We start from the raw sequence: 19716 nt of genomic DNA, 5'->3' as shown, positions 1-19716 counted from the left end.
CTTTTGTCACCATCATAACTGGCAACTATACCTATGGGCCTCACCAGGTGGAATACACAGAAATCAAATTGACTATATTTGTGGAAAGAGACAATGGACAAGCACCACATAGTCAGTCAGAACAAGGCCAGGGGTCGACTGTGGAGCAGACCATCAATTGCTCATTTACAAGTTCAAGCTGAAGTTGAAGAAAATTAGAACAAGTCCACAAAAGCCAAAGTACGACCTTGAGTATATGCCACCCGAATTTGAGACCATCTGAAGAATAGATTTGATGCATTTTATACTAATGACCAAAGACCAGATGAGCTGTGGAAGGACATCAAGAGCATCATACATAAGGAAAGCAAAAGATCATTAAAAAAGACAGGAAAGAAAGAGAAGACCAAAGTGAATGTCAAGAGACTCTGAAACTTGCTCTTGAATGTAGAGTAGCTAAAGCAAAAGGAAGAAATGATGAAGCAAAATGGCTGAACGTAAGATTTCCAAGGTCAACTCAAGAAGACAAAGTAAAGTATTATAATGACATGTGCAAAGACCTGGAGTCAGAAAAACAAAAGGGAAGAACATGCTCAGTGTTTCTCAAGCTGAAAAAATTCAAGCCTTGAGATAGTTTCAATATTGAAGGATTCTACGGGGAAAATATTAAACAATGCAGGAAGCATCAAAAGGCAGATGGAAAGAATACATAGAGTCATTGTACCAAAAACAATTGGTCAACATTCAACCATTTCAGGACGTAGCATATGATCAAGAACGATGGCACTGAAGGAAGAGGTCCAAGCTGCACTGAAGGCATTGGCCAAAAACGAGGCTCCAGGAATTGACGGAATACCAATTGAAATATTTCAACAAATGGTTTCAGCACTGGAGGTGCTCACTGATCTATACCAAGAAATTTGGAAGACAGCTACCAGGCCAACCGACAAGAAGAGATCCACATTTGCAACCATTCCAAAGAAAGGTGATGCAACAGAATGTGGAAATTATCAAACAATATCATTAATACCACATGTAAGTAAAATTTTGCTGAAGATCATTCAAAAGCGGTTGCAGCAGTGTATTGACAAGGAACTGTCAGAAATTCAAGCCAGGTTCAGAAGAGGACCTGGAACAAAGGATATCATTGCTGATGTCAGACAGATCATGGCTGAAAGCAGAGAACACCAGAAGGATGTTTGCCTGTGTTTTATTGACTAGGCAAAGGCATTTGGCTGTGTGGATCAAAACAAATTATGGAAATATTGCAAAGAATGAGAATTCTAGAATACTAAATTGTGCTCATGAGGAATTTGCACATAGATCAAGAGGCAGTCTTTCAAACAGAAAAAGGGAATATTACACAGTTTAAAGTCAAGAAAGGTGTGTGTCAGGGTTGTATCCTTTCACCATACTTATTCAGTCTGTATGCTGTGCAAATAATCCAAGAAGCTGGACTATATGAAGAACCATGTGGCATCAGGACTGGAGAAAGACTCATTAACAAACTGAGATATGCAGATGACACAACCTTGCTTGCTGAAAGTGAAGAGCACTTGAAGCACTTAATGATGAAGATCAAAGACCACAACCTTCAGTAAAGATTACACCTCAACATAAAAGAAAACAAAAATCCTCACATCTGGACCAATAAGCAACATCATGATAAAGGAAGCAAAGATTGAAGTTGTCAAGGATTTCATTTTACTTGGATCCACAATCAACACCCATGTAAGCAGCAGTCAGAAAATCAAAAGATGCATTGCATTGGGCAAATCTGCGCAGAAGACCTCTTTAAAGTGTTGAAAAACACAGATGTCACCCTGAAGACTAAGGTGCGCCTGACCCAAGCCATGATGTTTTCAATTGCCTTATACGGATGAGAAAGCTGAAAAATGAATAAGGAAGACAGTAGAATTGACACCTTTAAATTGTGATGTCGGTGAAGAATGTTGAATATACCATGAACTGCTAGAAGAACAAACAAATCTATCTTGGAAGAAGTACAGCCAGAATGCTCATTTGAAACATAGTGAGACTAAATCTCACATACTTTGGACATGTTTTCCAGGAGGGACCAGTCCCTGGAGAAAGACATCATGCTTGGTAAAATAGACAGTCAGTGAAAATGAGGAAGATGGATTGACACAGTGGCTGTAACAATTGGCTCAAGCATAACAATGATTGTGATGACGGCGCAGAACCAGGCAGCGTTTCGTTCTGTTGTACATAGGGTCACTATGAGTCGGAGCCGACAGAACTGCCCCTAACCACGACAACACAGCATTTTGGTGGGAGTTATAAGACCATGGCAAGAAAGTATACACAAAAGTGGCCTGTCTCACTGTAACAGCCTTAGAAGTTATGACATAGAGGCATTATTTCTGTAAATAATAATGCTTTACATTTATTCGGAACTGTTAGCCTCAATGTATTACTATTAAATGCAGAACACATATGCATAGTGAAAAAAAAAACAAACAGCAAAATTATAATTGGGATTATATCTGCATAATTTCTTTACCTGGAATAGTTCCAAAAATGTAGTTGAATAAAAATTTCCAGTTGTCATTATTGCCTCAATTTATGGCAGCAATATTAACAAACATTAATGAAGTTTCTACTGTGTGCTAAGTATTGTGCTATGTGCCATATATCGAAGCAGTCAGTCCTCAGGAAGTTTATAATCTAATTGGAGATCAAAATAAATATATTAAGGGTAAGTAAACATAAAAGTTTATATCAATACCAAAAAAGAAGAAAATGTTAAAAAGTGTTCTAATTTACAGGTAAAATATACTATGGAGATTATCATGAAGCAGGAGTCAACAATTTTTGGGAAGGCAGTTTTCTAAAGGAAGTAAAGGTGCATATGTGTCAGGAAACCAGTATTTGTAGCTTTAAAAAGATAGAAGTTTATTTTGTAATCTTGTAAAAGAAGTCCAAGGTGAAGTCGTCCACAAATTGGTACCCACAGTCCTCAGGGGCTCAGTTTCACAATTGTTTGCACGAGGTTTACATCATCAAGGTTGCCTCATAGTCCAAGATAATTACTGGAGCTTCAGCCATCACAATCACCTTCTGGAAAAGAAAAAAAAGGAAGAATGAATGGTGAAAGGATGTACTCCCAGATGAATCAGTCCCCTTTCTCAATTCCTCTGAAAAACCTACCCAACAACATTGTTTGTATCTCATAGGCCAATCTAGTTTGCACAGGAGCCTGGGAAATACATCCCTTTGCTGGGCATATTGCCACTCCAAACAAAATCAAAGTTCTGTTGGTAAGGAAAAAGTGGAGAATGAATACTGGAACTCTCTGTCCCAGAAGAGTTTATGGGACTACCAGGAAAAAAAAAAAAACAGAAGTGTAGACTAGGATAGAATTGTGCAGGCTTTGCATTATAGCATTAGAAATGTGGAAAGAATCCTATAAGCTGTGAGGTAACAGAAATAGCTTTGAGCAGGGAACACTGAATCAACATGGCATTTTAGAAACACGTGACAAGCAGCACGAAGGGATGGCTTTAGGAAATCGGAGACTAGAGACAGGGCAGGAGTCCATGCAATGGAGTGATAAGGACTTGAACCAAGGCAGCGTTAGCAGTCATAGAAAGGAAAAGAAAGTAAGATCCTGAGGGAAATGATTGCTTAGGCATAAGGCAAGAATGGAGAAGTATCAGTCAAAACAGATGGTGAGTTTGAGGCAGATGATTGGGAGGTTCATGCCCTCATTACGAGAAATATGAAAGTCTGCAGCCAGTTTCAGGGAAAACAGGAGTAGTTCTATCATAAATACACTACATTTGAGGAAGCGTTATGCCCTGGAAATGGAAAGGTAAAGCTGGTCTGGATAATAGAAGGAAGACCAATGCTGTATATACATACTGATACTAGGCAAGTGGCTAATGTTCCCAACAGCTAGTATATACACAAAGCAAAGGAGGGACCAAGGATTGAACCTTGAGAAATTCCCCTATTTATTGAGTAGACGGAATGTGAGGTCAGAAAAGGAATTATCTATGGATGCCAATAGAGAATAGCAGTAAGAAAACAAAACATGAATTTGTTCCACAGCACGTTTCACAAGAATACTAAGTGTTATTTACACCAAATCTATTAATTCTATGTGAAAAGGTGAATATACCCCAGTGAGTAATTTTCCTTATGAGATCTGAGGAATCACTGAAGGTTCACTGTGATTCCTATTTTAATGTCTTTCCATACATTCCTCAATGACCAGAAGAGTGCATAACAATTATTTCCTCCAAAGAAATACTGCAATAAAAAAAAATAATAATAATAACATAGTATTATAAACAGAAATAGTTTCTTTTTGTTTGTTTTAAGACCCTGGTTTCCAGTATAAAGAAATGTCCCGGTTTCTTAGTCACTGGCCAATGGGATATTGTTATTGAAAAGGATGGTAAACAGGAATCTACTACTTTTGATGCTGTAATGATTTGTTCAGGACATCGTGTATACCCCAATCTGCCAACTAATTCCTTTCCTGGTAAGTCTGGAAATTATATATTAATCTGGGGACTTATGCACAAACATCAAGAATTCAGACAGATTTTTACAAAGATTGTATGTAATGATTATTTTTAAGGCACCAAAGATTTAAACAAAAAATCTTTTAAGCCTGATAATACGTGAAATACAGTAATAAATGGCCTTCTAAACTCATATCTTAAAAGAATTAAAAAACCTATAAGTCATAGATCAGAGACTATGACAAAGTTTCTAAGTTTAGAGAAAGTAACTCAAGTATAAGTCTTGACTACTCCTGGAGTCTCTGGGCAGAGTAACATCCAAAGAAGTAGAGTTCAGCCACCAAAACGTTCCATTTTCTTATGTTACTTATAGGGGAAATCTGGATTTTCTAATTCCTTCTATAGCCACAATTTGCAAATTAACTTTAGAAATCTCAGTGATTGTGTGTTGGCATTGGGGGAGGCTCTCCAATACTACCCCAAAGTGGCAAAATCAAGTAAATACAATACACAGCAACCTACCTTCCTTCCTTCATCCCTTTATTCCTTTTTCTCTTCTTCCCTCCCTCCCTTCTTTCTTTTCCTTCCTTCCTTGTTCTAGGAGCACATGCACCCTCAAAGATATTAGAGTTCCTACCTCAAGGCATGGTTTTCACAGGCTAAAGTGAACGAAAAAATGGTGGAGGTCAAGGAGGACAGAAGTCTACAACTACTAATGTTATAAGGCAGTATATTTAGTGGTTCTGAGTGTGGGCAAAGGATTTTTTGTTTGTTTTTCAAGCGTAGGCTGAGAATAACTGGGTGCAATTCCTTATTCCACTAATTCCTTATCACATGATCTTAGGCAAGTCACTTGACTTCTTTGCCTCAATTTCCTTATCTTTTAAAATAGGGGTAATTCTTGTACCTACCATTCAAGGATATTATCAAGATTAAATGAGTTAAAATATGTAAACCATTTAGCAGAGGGCCTAACCCACAGTAAGTACTCAATAAATATTGGCTGTTATTATTATCAAACTGTAAGGTCACATGTTTTTGTTTTTAAGGTACTAACAGTAATTATTCAGGGACTTAGTATCAAAAACCACTGAAAGGGTAAAAGCATTTCAACTAGAAATTTTTTTTTTTTTTAATTAAGACTGATAATAAAAGGCCAAAAAAGAAAAACATTGAAAAAGTGAATGTTCATAATTTCATGTGAGAATCAGCTTAAACCACTCCTCGTGTTCCACATAGGCCTAGAAAAGTTTCAAGGCAACTACCTCCACAGCCGTAACTATAAAGACCGAGAAGCCTTCAAGGGGAAGAGGGTGCTAGTGATTGGCCTGGGGAACTCAGGATGCGACATTGCCGTTGAACTCAGTAGTCTGGCTGCACAGGTACATGACTGAAGGTGTTTCGGGAAACAAATCTATGTTAGGCCTATGCTACTAAATCAACAGCCTCGGCACTGCTATAGTGTTTGCCACATCATTCTGCAAGGGATCGACCTTTTGTATTGTTGTTGTTAGGTGCTGTCCAGTCGATTCCAACTCATAGTGACCCTGTGTACAACAGAACGAAACACTGCCTGGTCGTATGCCATCCTTGCAATCGCTGTTGTGCTTGAGCCCGTTGTTGTAACCACTGTGTCAATCCATCTCGTTGAGGGGATTTCTCTTTTTCACTTACCCTCTACTTTACCAAGCATGATGTCCTTCTCCAGGGACTGGTCCCTCCTGATAACACGTCCAAAGTACGTGAGACAAAGTCTTGTCATCCTCGCTTCAAAGGAGCATTCTGGCTGTCCTTCTTCCAAGATAGATCTGTTTGTTTTTCTGGCAGTCCTTTTGTATATATCCTTTAAATCAAGGAGAATGTGAGATGTTCTCACTTGAAGTAAGGTGATATGGCCCATGCTAGTAAGGAAGTACATTCTGCTGGAACCAGAGGTACATGTGTGAGTGTGTATGTGCATATGAATGTGTGTGTGTGTTGTTTTAATTTTATGCTCTGATTACCTCCACATAGACTAATTGCTAGTCTGCTTCTACCTTTATTTAATGGTATTTCTTATGTTGGAATTGACTCTACGGCAATGGGTTTGGTTTTATTTTTATTGATTTTTTGGACCATGCAAAAAGGACTGTGTTTACCACCCTGAAGATCTGGACGACACACAGATCTTGCTATCATTTATTCATCCAACAACAGGTGCTCAACAAATACTGTTTCTTGCTATCATTTATTCATCCAACAACAGGTGCTCAACAAATACTGGCCACCATTATGTGTCAGAACTATGCTCAGCTCTGGGGAACCAGAAATAAACTAGACTAAGTAGTTCCTGACTTTAAGAACCAGTCAGCAGGTGCAAGTGGAGGTAACAGGTACACAAGTCATCACAAAAGAAGGTACTGAGTCTCCCAATGGAGTTAGGCATGATGTTTGCAGCACCCTGAAAAGGAAACCTAACAGCCTGGATGAAGTCAAGGAAGGCTTCCCACAGGACTCCAGGCTGTCTCACATGACCAGTAGACCCTTAAGAATCTTTTTTTTTTTTAAGAAAATGTACTCAATAAATAAATCTTTAAACAAGATATAAAGAAAACCTAAGAAATCTTTTAAAAGTAAAGTTCCCTTGAAATACTACAAAGATGATAAGGTGTCTGTACCTTTTTGACACCAATTCCTAAATGTCTTCTCTGACACTACCTGCAAATGCAGTTCTTCTTCTGACCCTAGCCACCCAGAGTTAGGTCAGATCTCACACCATCAGGGGCACAGTCCTCCAGAATGTGAAGTCAGCCCAAGAACTTAAATACCAATCATAAGTTTGGGGGTCCCCAGAACACCCCCACTTCTGTCCTGCCAGCTACAAATTCAGTAGTTCCCTGTCCCATTGGGTTTGATAATTGGCAAGAGTGACTCCCTAAACTTGGGAAAGTACTATACTTATAATCACAGCTTTGTTACACAGGACGTAAATCAGGACTAGTATCGAGATGTGATGCATAGGGCAAGGCCTAAGAGGGTTTCAAACAGAGTTTCCATGTCCCAAAGATTCTGTGTTACCCTCCCATACAGTAGTGTCTTTCCCTAACCAGGAAGCTCCCTCAAGCGTCAATTCCAGAGTTTGTATTGGAGTTTCATTATGTAGGCATGATTGATTGAATCATTGGTCAATAACTAAATTCAGTCTCTACCCCTCTTCCCAGAGGCTGGGCTGATATCACTATCACTGGATCTTTCTGGCATTGCCAGCCCCAAACCTGAGTCATTTCATTGGTGTAACCTGTCAGGTGTGTTCCAGTTGCTCTACACAAATAACAAAGATATTCTAATCACTAGGGATATTCAAAGATTTAAAGGTAACCTCCCAGGAACCAAAAACAAAGACCAAATTCTTTGAATAAAGGAATTCTTCCCCTCACAGATTGGGTGCCTACTTTTTAAACTTGACAAGACCCAGGCTCTCAGGACTGAGACAACTTCCTTGGTTTGGGATGCCAAGTAGAGCGTGGGTATTCAGGAGGACTGGAAAAAGAGACTAGGGAATACAAAGAGAAAGCAGAAAACAGAATTAAATCCTTGGCATCTCCTCAGACTAATTTCAGCAAGTGATTTAGCTACATTCTCCCCAGCCAAGCCCACCTACCACCACCACTGACCTGCCATTTTAGTCTCTGAGTCTATAAGTTGAATACAGAGCCATTTTGTTGCAAGATGGTTCTAACTCTTTCAACAACTAGGCACTAGCCCTCTGGAATGGTGAGAAGGAACAGTCCTGACTCTTCTTAGTTTTAATTATGGACAATTCATCTTAATCCACCTCTTTAAAAGTGCTCCTACCTGTATATTGAGGGAATATATGGGAAAAGTACCCTTCAGAATTGTGTTGTGTTGCTTATTTCTTACAGAGTGATACTAAAATCTATGTTGCCTTTCACTCACCAGGTCATGATCAGCACCAGAAGTGGTTCCTGGGTCATGAGTCGGGTTTGGGATGATGGCTATCCTTGGGACATGGTGTGTGTTACCCGCTTTACATCCTTTCTCCAGAATGCCCTTCCTCCATTTGTCTCTGACTGGTTATATGTCAAGAATATGAACACATGGTTTAAGCGTAAGAACTACGGCCTCATGCCTTTAAATGGGTACTACAAATAATACATATTTTATTATTCAAAAAAGTGAGGAACTAGTTTAAATTTAATTTGAAGGATTGAATTAAGGACCGCAGAGGTGACAGAGTATGCCCGGAGACCTACATATTCAGTGAAAGTCTCATTAAAGTTAGTCTAGCAGGGAAAGGGTGGTGAAAAGAACCCATAATATCTATAGCTCCACAATGGGGATGGAGCAGGCAGCTAGATCACCTAACATGCAGGACTAATTTATGGCAGCTACAAGCTATAACATAGAACTTTGAGGCTTATGCCACTCATTCATCCACTGGCTGAGACAACACAAATTGTTTAGGAAATATCTTGTCCATGCTTGTGGATAAATGAGGGATAAACAAAAAAAAAGCCAAACCTGTTACCGTAGAGTCCATTCTGATTCATAGCAACCCTGTAACAGAGTACAACTGCCACGTAGGGTTTCCAAGAAGTAGCTGGTGAATTCAAACTCCCAACCTTTTGGTCAGCAGCCAAGCTGTCAACCACTACACCACCAGGGCTCCAAAAAGCAACTGTTTCCACCTAGTTTATAACCAGTGACCTTTCACGTGTAAGGCGAATATGAATGGGGATAGCAATAATAATACCTACTCCTCAGGACTGTTGTGATAGTAAGATAAAACATAGAAAAATTACCTTGTAAACTGTAAAGCTTTACAAACACTGGTTCTTATTAGTCTCAAATTTTATAATTCTAAGCAGCAATTAACAAAGTACTATTAATCAACCTGTTTCAACAAGTAGGCAGTCACAAAACAAAAGTACACATCCCCTCCATCCCTAAAGGGTTGATGGTTTTGCAGAATAGGCAGGAGGTACGGAACATGTGAGGCAGTAGAGACTCACAAGGCTGCTCTAGCCTGTAAAATTAATAACGCTTGCCTAGTTACCTCTCCATAAAGAAATCTCAAAACCTACTCATTAGGAAGCCATTCTAGGTAGAAAACCGGGAATATCGATGGAAAAAGAATATTTAAGTAGGTATGAAAAAAAAATTCTCTAAGAAATGTCATCTTTTGACTTATATTAGCAAAAAAGTTTTATTCAGAGAAACAAAGGAAAAGTAAGTGAAAGCTGTGAATCTGAATACCAAAAGACAAGTTAGGAGACAAGCCCTCTTTCCAAAGCATTTATTCTACCAAGTCTTTCAGGTTGCTGTATCACTGTCCTAGTTTCCTAGTGCTGATGTACAGAAATACCACAAATAGGTGGTTTTAAAGAACAGAAATTATTTTCTCACAGTTTGGGATGCTAGAAGTCAGAATTCAGGGTATCGGCTCTAGAGGAAGTCTCTCTCTTTGGGCTCTGGAGGGAGACACTTGTCTCTTTTAGCTTCTATTCCTGGGTTCCTGGGAGATTTCCCCATGGCATCTGTCTTTCCCCCATTTTGTGCTTTGTTTTATATGTAAAAAGTTATTGGCGTAAGACACATCATACACTGATACGACTTCATTAATACACCAAAGAAAACCCTATTTCCAAATGGTATTACATCCACAGGTATGTTGTTGTTGTTAGGTTCTGTCAAGTGGGTCCTGACTCAGAGACCCTATGTACCACAGAACAAAATACTGCCTGGTCATGCACCACCCTCACAATCGTTGCTATGCTTGAGTCCATTGTTGCAGCCTCTGTGTCAATCCATCTCATGGAGGGTCTTCCTCTCTTCCACTGACCCTGTACTTTACCAAGCATAATGTCCTTCTCCAGGGACTGATCCCTCTTAATAACATGTCCAAAGTACGTAAGATGCAGTTTCACCATCCTTGCTTCTAAGGAGCATTCTGGTTGTACTTCTTCCAAGACAGATTTGTTCCTGCTTTTGGCAGTCCACGATATATTCAATATTCTTCGCCAATACCACAATTCAAAGGGGTCAATTCTTGTTTGGTCTTCCTTATTCAATGCTCAGCTTTCATATGCATATGATGTGACTGAAAATACCATGGCTTGGGTCAGACACACCTTAGTCTTATAGGTGACATCTTTGCTTTTCAACACTTTAAAGAGATCTTTTGCAGCAGAGTTGCCTAATGCGATGCACCTTTTGATTTCTGGACTGCTGCTTCCATGGCTGTTGATTGTGGATCCAAGTAAAATGAAATCCTTGACAACTTCAATCTTTTCTCCATTTATTGTGATGTTGCTTACTGCTTACTGGTCCAGTTGTGAGGATTTTTGTTTTCTTTATGTTGAGGTGTAATCCATACTGAAGGCTGTGGTCTTTGATCTTCATTAGGAAGCACTTCAAATCCTCTTCAATTTCAGCAAGCAATGTTGTGTCATCTGCATAACACAGGTTGTAGGGGTTAGGATTTACAACATATATTTTTGGAGGACACAATTAAGTCCATTAACAATCCCTAAAGGGGTTGAAAGGGAACAATGTTGATGTTATGCATTTAAAATTATGCTTATTTTAATTTTGAAGTCTGAGTTGGTTCAGAGTTTTTTGTCTTGTAAGAGTACAAGTGCGAATTATATTTTGGCTTTGCCATCTAGGCAATCAAACATAGTTTTGGAAATCCATTCTTTCCAAGAACTAAGCTCCCCCTCTGAAAAAAAAAAACCAACAAAAAAAGGGTTTATAATTCCCCTATTTGTTAATGATGTCTTCTCTCTCCTCTCTTTCATGTGTGAATGGTGGGGGGACAGAGGGTAAAAAGGACAGGTTTAGATGACCTAGATTTTGCCACCTTGTAAGGTAAAAGGCGAGGTTGCAGAATTATAGAGTTGGAAAAAGTTGTGGAAGTATAGAAGCAAATTCCAAGGTTTACAAAATTTCTTTGTATCTGAGATACTTGGAGGAAATTTCAGAGTTGCAAAAGGATACTTAAGTCAAAATGAAATATGTCATCAAGAAAAATATCATTTGTAGAATTTTGTCAACTGAAGTGCAGTATTATGGTTGTTGTACTTTTTTTACTTTCTTTTGTTACCACAGCTGGTGAAACAAAACCAAACATGGCAATAAAACATCCCAACAATGCAAGTCTGATTTCTCCACATAAGACAATCCCTTAAAATTGTAATACGGTGCTTTATGTGCCAGTCACTCTTTCAAGTGCTTTATAGATAATTGTTCATTTGATCTTCAACCCTGTGAGGCAGATTCTATCATTATCCCCATTTTACAGAGAAGGAAACAGAGAAGTAACAGCTAATAAGAGATGAAGCTGGGTTATAAACGTGGGCCATCTGGCTCCAGACTCTGTACTCTTAACCACTTTATTACATCTAGGAATTTATTTTATTCTCATTTGGTGAACCTCTTACATGAACAGTATAAGTACCCATGAGAGAATCTTCAAGTTTCAAGGAGGTAAAAGAGGCAGCTCAGACTAAAATTTTTTTTTTTTAATTGTACTTTAGATGAACGTTTACAGAACAAACTAGTTTCTCGTTAAACAGTACATATAATGTTTTATGACATTGGTTAACAACTCCACAACATAACAACACTCTCCCTTCTCGACCTTGGGTTCCCTTATTTCCAGCTTTCCTGTCCCGTTCTGCCTTCTAGTCCTTGCCCCAGGGCTGGTGTGCCCCTTTAGTCTCATTTTTTTTATGGGTCTGTTCAATCTTTGGCTGAAGGGTGAACCTCAGGAGTGACTTCATGGCTGAGCAGAAAGGGTGTTCAGGGGCCATACTTCAGACTGAAATTCTTAAGGATTGTTACAGGCAATAGGAAAGAAATCATCACAAGAGGAGATAATTCAGTGGCCCTCTTCTGCTGTTTAACTGCTCATGTTTGGTTTTGATGCTGGGAGCTCTTGCAAGTATTTCTTGTAAATGAGGTACTTTACAGCACTGTCCCTTCTCTCTCATTTCTGCAGTCCCCTGAGGAAAGAGCCCGTGTTCAACGATGAGCTTCCATCTCGAATCCTGTGTGGCACCGTGTCCATTAAGCCCAATGTGAAACAGTTCACAGAGACCTCAGCTGTGTTTGAGGATGGGACCGTGTTTGAGGCCATTGACTCTGTCATCTTTGCAACAGGCTATGATTATGCTTACCCATTCCTTGACGACTCCATCATCAAAAGCAGGAACAATGAGGTCACCTTGTTTAAAGGCATCTTCCCCCCACAAATGGAGAAGTCAACCTTGGCTATGATTGGCTTTGTTCAGTCTCTTGGGGCTGCCGTCCCCACTGTTGACCTGCAGACCCACTGGGCTGCTAAAGTGTTTGCAAGTAGGTGGGCCATTCTCTCCATTCATTTAGCCAATAAACATTTATTGAACACCAATTATATGCCAAGTATTGTGCTAGGAACTCAGCATACAACTGGGACAAGGCTCCTTGACCTCACGTAGCTTAAAATGGGAGGTGAAGGAGAAATACCACAATAGGGGTATTCTGGTGAGGGAAGTTAGGTAGTGAGTTATTCCATACTGAGGGATCAGCATGAGGAAAGGCATGAAGGTTGGGAATATTGTGGAGTGTGTAAGGAACCAGAAACGCATTGGCGAACAGGAATATAAACCAGAGGCAGGGAGTGACAAAAACTGGAGGAAGTCTTCAGAACATGGAGTGCCTTATGAGCTGTGTTAAAGAGGTTAGACTTCTCATAGGGGAATTTGGAGGATTTTGGAAGGTTTTAAGTAGTACAGGGATAGCAGTAGGATAACTGCAATATCAAGGGCCCACTGCTAGATTTGCACAGGTTGGAAAGTGGTGGGTGTTGGTGGGTTGTGGGTATTGGTGGCATGCTAAAGTAGACCTTACTGGTATCAGTTTGGGTCAGAATAACAATGTCAGTCCATTCCTACTCCATGGACAATCTCATCCCCCTTCTTCCACCCTAGATCCCATGGTCTCCAGGGACTAAAATATCCTTATGTGAGGAAATTAAGAATATGAAGAAATAAGACATGGAAAAAGCAATGTCTCAAATATATTGTTTCACTTACTCCAATCATATCGATCACTATTATTATTGAAAGTATCCTTTATTCAAAGACTTGAGAACGTTAAGTGATAGTTATACCTTACCTAATATAATGTCCTTTAAAACCTAGACTACAGGTAATGAAGCAAATATTAAAATCAGACTGTGTGTTTATGCGTACTCAAAATGTATGTAAATAAGCTTCTATTTCAAATGCACCATAAGGATCATCATTTAAAAAAAGAACTCTGCCATGAAATCTTCTGTAAGGGAAAGCGTCTTTGTGATACAGACACTCCCCTGTAAAATACTTCTATTGTCTTTTTCTCTTGAAAGGCACAGCAGTGCCAAGAACCTAAAGTTTTATGGGAAGGTTGAATACAGTTCATAATCTAAGAAATTTACAGGATATCATTTATTCATTCAGCTAATATTTACTGAGCTCCTATTACATGCCAGGCTCTGTCCTTGCACTTAGGAAAGAACAGCAAACAAAACAGACCAAAATGCTGGTGCCTATGGAGCTTACTTTCTAGTAGGGGGCACAGCAAATAGCTGACTGGGGGGACCACCAGGCTGAGGCAAGACGCTAACAATGACTGGGAAGTGTTCATGTACTGCAAATGTTATAATAACTTTCTGCCATTGTAGAAGGCCAATGAGCTACAACAGCAAGCAAAGAGGGCTCCACTGATGCAGTGAGATTTTCAGAAAATTCCAAACATTCAGCTGCTCCTCAAAACATTCTCCCTGGCTGCAGGCTGATGCTGGAAATCCCACACTTCCTTCCATTACCTGATTTTAGTTGCCTTAGAGTGAAATATTTTACCTGATCATTTCCTGAGAGAAGTTTTAGCAAGGGGATGCAGGCAAGAGATATGAAGGAACTGTTAAGTTTGAGATATGTTGGAGATGAGGCCCACCACAAGAGAAAATGTCGCAGAAATATGCGACTGGGTAATTTGAAGCTGCAAACTTCGCTGTCACTAGCTCACTGCAGGCCAGCTTTGGCATTCCCAGAGAGGGTCCATTAACTTCTCGAGTCTTGATTTCTGTGAATTGTTCTGCTAAAGACAATCCCCTAGATACAAAAACTTTCAGGAATATTCTTCATAAATACCGAGAGAGTTCCATCATGTCATTATATATTTCTGATTTCTTTGTCTTTTTCAATATTTCTCTCTTCACTTCTTTTCTACACTCATGTACCCTACCAACCATGAAAGAAATGATGGATGACATTGATGGGAAAATGGGGAAAAAACTCAAGTGGTAAGAGATTGTACTTGCTAATGAAATGAGTCCTAAAAGTCTTCTTCATATGTAAGAAGACAGTAATGATATTATAATATTGTCACTAGTCAAAGTTTACTAGATTCGATATAATCAAGTGATTTTAGATAGACAAATAATAGTCATTATACTTCTCCTGTATACCTCTAGAGCACTGGTTCACAAACGGGAGTGACTTTTGTCTCCCAGGGGATATTTGCCAATGTTTAGAGACATTTTGGTTGTCACAACAGAGGGGTGCTACTACCTTCTAGTGGACAGAGGCCACGAATGCTGCTAAACACCCTAAAGTGCACAGGACAGCCCCCACGAAACAAAAAATTATCCAGCCCAGAAGGTCAATAGTGCTAGGGTTGAAAAACTGCTCTAGAGCTTTCACCAAGAGCTCCTTCCTGATCAACCACATGTTAGCAAGTTAGCTAGCTGGAAATAGAGCAGTGGCATCAAGTTTACTGTGATAAGAAAACCAAATGAAGAATTAAATCCAGTTCACTTGCCCGATTATGCTCATCTTACTTTTAATCAACCAATAAACTAATCACCAGAAATTCTTGTGCACTATACACTGTTCTAGGTAGTACAGTCTGTGCTGAACACAGCTGTTCTTCATTGAATTGCTTGGTCCTCAAACTTTTCCTCCCTTTTGCCACCTTATTCCTGTCCGTTAGATGCACCCAGAGGCTCAGGTGTTTCTACCCTTTATTGTCTATCAAAAATTTCTTTTAGGAAAATATATGTTAAATGCATTCCCACTAAGGTATAAATGACATGAGTTTTGTCAGCTCATCCATAGGAATTTAAAGTCTTTAAGGCATAGGAGAGAAAGGATGGGTCTTTAATTGTGGGATTCAGGCATCAGCTAGTAATCTGGGAAGCATCTGAGAAGCAGGGACAGCTTCCTGGATTCCCTGACATTACACTCCATATACAAAAAATATGGCTTTCAGTAGAAAGAGGAGAGGCCACAGGGCCACCACAAATAGTTGTACTTGAGCAGTGGACAAAGGGGCCAGGTCAAGATGGAATTAAAACTCCAGCCCATACTCTACTTGCCACAGGGCTGTCACAGGGCTGCATTAGTCTGGAGCAATGTGCTCTTTTTCATAATTCACACAGGTCCCTCTGTTGGCAGTGGGCCCTAGGAAGACACACAAGGGGAGGCTGACCTGGAATGGGACACTGTTGGTTAGCATCCAAGCTTTGCCATTCAGCTTGTGGTATAACCTTAAGCAAGTTACTTAAACTCATTTGCTTCCTAGTAATATGGTGAAAACAATAGCTACTTCATAGACTAGGTGTAAGACTAAACACTGTTTGTAAAGCATTTCGTACGGTATCACATAGGTCATAAGTTCCAAGAAGTAGTTGTGGTTATTATTAGGGTACACTTCTAAATGGAAGTCATATATATATATATTTTTTTTTTGCCATCAAGAAATTTAGAATCTTCTTGGGAACTAAAATTTACTCTCTTCCTCATCCCCTCAAAATTAAATCAGTCAATCAATAAGCAAACAAATACACGTATGTATTATATGTACGGAAAACCTGGTGGCGTAATGATTAAGAATTTGGCTGCTAACCAAAAGCCGGCAGTTTGAATCCACCAGGCACTCATTGGAAACCCTGTGGGGCAGTTCTACTCTGTCCTATAGGGTCGCTACGAGTTGGACTCAACTAGAAGCAACAGGTTTGGGTTTTTTTTAGGTTATTATATAAACAGGTAGTCCCTGACTTAAGACAGGGTTGCGTTCTGATGACTCTGGTGTAAGCCACTTCTGACATAAGTCAAATATCTTTTTTTTTTTTTTAGTTTTCATTATTATTATCAGTGTCTTTATAAATCAGATCTTTATTTGTCTTTGGGGGTTGGCATAAGAATGATAACAGCAAGTTATGTGCTGCAACACTGTATGTAGTACATATTACTAATGATAAGATGCACCAAAAAAAAGGACAGTTGTAAGTGTGATTCATTGTAGCTCTAGTATGGGGTAAGTCGGGGACTACCTATACATAACAATTGATGAGTATGTAATGAGTCATTTGGGAGAAGTGTTCTAGGATGAAGGCGTAAATCTACAGGGAAAGATAAAATCATTCATGAAGGTATGGCTTGGCCCAGGCCTCAAATAATGAGCAGAAAAGGCATGCAGAGATATTTTAAGTAAATATCTGGGAGTATTTTCTACTAAAAGGGTATTCATTTCTGCTTCATCCAAATACATATTTCAAGTACAACATAAATGGGATTTGAAGAAAGTCATTTAAGTAGCTAGACAGCAAATATTTAAATGTACTGTTTTCATGTTAATTACTGCTATACAAGTAAATCCTTTCCAAATTATACATCAAAATCTGTTGAAAGAATGACTTGATAACAGAGCACATTTGGATGAGTAAATGACTATGCACTGTTAGTGAAGCATTTTGTACAGTTCATTTCTTCTTTCAAGCCTCTAACGTGGCATTCACTGAATGTCCCAAGGCAGTCATTGGCTACTGGCCTAAAGAAGAACTGGAACCCACGATCTCAACAAGCTCCTCACCTGCACTGCCTTCTCCAGTGCATAGGATGCTCTGTGGGGCAGGCACACCCATGTGCTAACACTGTATGTGGCTCACTCTACTTACTACTCCTTGTATTAAAGACCAAAGGGTAGAAAGAAGAGGAAAAAGAGAGGCTTAAATGTTAATCTAATCACTTAAATGACAGGCTGGTCTCCAGGGTTCCTATAAGCAAATGAGGCTATACTCTAATTAAAAGTATGAGACAATTTATATTCATAAATTGCAGCAATATTAAGATCATACACAAACCCAACTTTAAACACATCATTAAAAAATGTAACATTGGGGAAGTTCCTAAGCAAAGTCCTATAAAGAATAATCACGAAAAGTTAATCACTCAACTTGAAACCCTAGGGTCAGTTCACTCCAGGCCACATGGCTAGAGGCAAAAACCCAAAATGACATCAAACATGGATAGAGATGAGGAAAGAGAGAGAGGAACAACTTGCTCACAGACAAAGAACAAATGCCAAATTCAATGTTGTAGAAAAAGAGAAAAGTGGTGGTATTAGTGAAGGTGTTGATTAAAAGTTTACTTTTCTGAGATAAGAAATAAGAAAACAGTGCTTCTGTTTGCATGTGTGACACTCATTTCATTGTGTTCTTTTCTTTCCTCAGGTTTGGCCAGAGCCAGACTTTGCAGACAGATTACATCACATACATGGATGAGCTAGGTTCCTTCATAGGGGCCAAGCCAAACATACCATGGCTATTCCTTACTGATCCCCAGCTGGCCCTGGAGGTGTACTTTGGCCCTTGTAGCCCATACCAGTTTAGACCAATGGGACCAGGGAAGTGGGATGGGGCCAGAAATGCTATCCTGACCCAATGGGACCGGACAATGAAGCCATCCAGGACAAAAGCTGTCCAGGAAGCTCAGAGACCCCATCCCCTTTTCAATTTGCTTAAAATGCTTTCATTCCCAGTGTTCCTCCTAGCCATTTTGCTTATATTTTATTAATGAGAAAGTCCTTTAGGTCTCAGCCCATGATTTCTCTTTCCCTTCCTACAAAATGTAAAAATAAGTCCTGGTCAACTTGACTCAAAGTCTAAATAAAATGAAAACTACTCAGCCTCTGTCTTTCTTAGGGGAATCTGGACTCTGAAAGCCTTTCACACACTGAATTGGCATGGTTTAGAACCCTTAAAATAAGGAAAGGGATGGGGATTGAATGGGAGTGAGAGCAAATTTGCTGGCTGAACAAACTTTTAATAAACTTTGTAAAGGGTGTTTTACCATGCCAATTATAGTATTTCAACCAATGGGTCCTCCACAACATTAACTAAAGTTCTTGTCAGTAAATCCAATTCAGAGAGAGAATTTAATTCATTTTGATTCTACTGTTACTTATAACCATTCGTAAGTAAGGACAACCACTGAGAACATCAGCTGAATTCCATTCATCCCTAAAACAGTTAATATTTATAAGATTTCTCTTGGTTCTTGGAATTAGTGGTGGAATTAGTATCTCATAGGTAATGCAATGCGGACTTCTGTTTTTGGCTAAGATGGAGTAACAGGAACCAGGCTTACTTTCCCAAAGAAAATAAGTGAAACTAAACAAAAATATAAAATAACATCTTTAAGGCATTGAACAACAAAGGATAGTAACTTTTAAAAAAATGGGGAAAAATTATGTGGACCCAATGATGCCCATTTTACTGCCTTTTAAAAATTTTCCAGGCCACAGCTCAGAAAGAAGAAACCCACATGGAACTGGTGAATTCCCTGAGTTTAGGAGACAGAGATGAGACTCCGGGAAGATCAGGATGTCAAGAGTTCACAGGCAGAGCACCTCAAAGGAGAGGCCTGCACAGAGAGAGCTCCGGAGGTGTGCAGAAGGTTTCCTCAAGTATTCAGTGGGGTCCTAATCAGTGCATGTATGTAAGGAAACTACCCAAGGCTGGGGAAAAAATACTCAAACGATGGGAAGAAACAGTCCCTAGGGCTCACACAGGGTCAGAAATAGTGCCTATTTCCACCAGCTAGACTGCTAAACCTCCTAAATCAGAATGTTTTGGTAAAGCATTGAGAAGGGTCCTTCTTCAATAGTAAGAAATAATTAGCTGTAGACTAAATGCTGCTCTTATTTTTTTCAAAAAAAAAAAAATTTCATCTAGCTAATCTTAAAAGCAAGACCTAAATGGAACAATTGTTTCCAAGTAACTTAACTACACATCAGGATGTTGTTGTTGTTAAGTGCTGTCGAGTCAATTTCAACTCATAGAGGCCACACGTGACAGCAGAGTAGAATGACCCCATATCAGGACAAAGTATACACACACACACACACACACGCATATATAATGTATATAAATATATAC

General features: G+C 39.3%; 1 protein-coding gene across 1 annotated transcript in view; it reads left to right on the top strand.

Moving 5' to 3' along the window:
- LOC100660588 (putative dimethylaniline monooxygenase [N-oxide-forming] 6) overlaps positions 1-18352 on the top strand; it is a 29095-nt gene extending 10743 nt beyond the window's left edge. The window contains exons 3-8 of the mRNA XM_010594964.2: positions 4327-4489; positions 5712-5854; positions 8412-8611; positions 12475-12830; positions 14727-14799; positions 18010-18352. Coding sequence (XP_010593266.1) covers positions 4327-4489; positions 5712-5854; positions 8412-8611; positions 12475-12830; positions 14727-14799; positions 18010-18352 — 1278 coding nt within the window. The remainder of the gene's footprint in view (positions 1-4326; positions 4490-5711; positions 5855-8411; positions 8612-12474; positions 12831-14726; positions 14800-18009) is intronic.
- The last annotated feature ends 1364 nt before the right edge of the window (positions 18353-19716 follow it).

Source organism: Loxodonta africana, chromosome 3, assembly GCF_030014295.1.
Source record: "Loxodonta africana isolate mLoxAfr1 chromosome 3, mLoxAfr1.hap2, whole genome shotgun sequence".
Classification (NCBI taxonomy): Eukaryota; Metazoa; Chordata; class Mammalia; order Proboscidea; family Elephantidae; genus Loxodonta; species Loxodonta africana.
The sequence above is the reverse complement of the archived record's forward strand: the minus strand, read 5'-3'. Positions and strand labels throughout refer to the sequence as shown.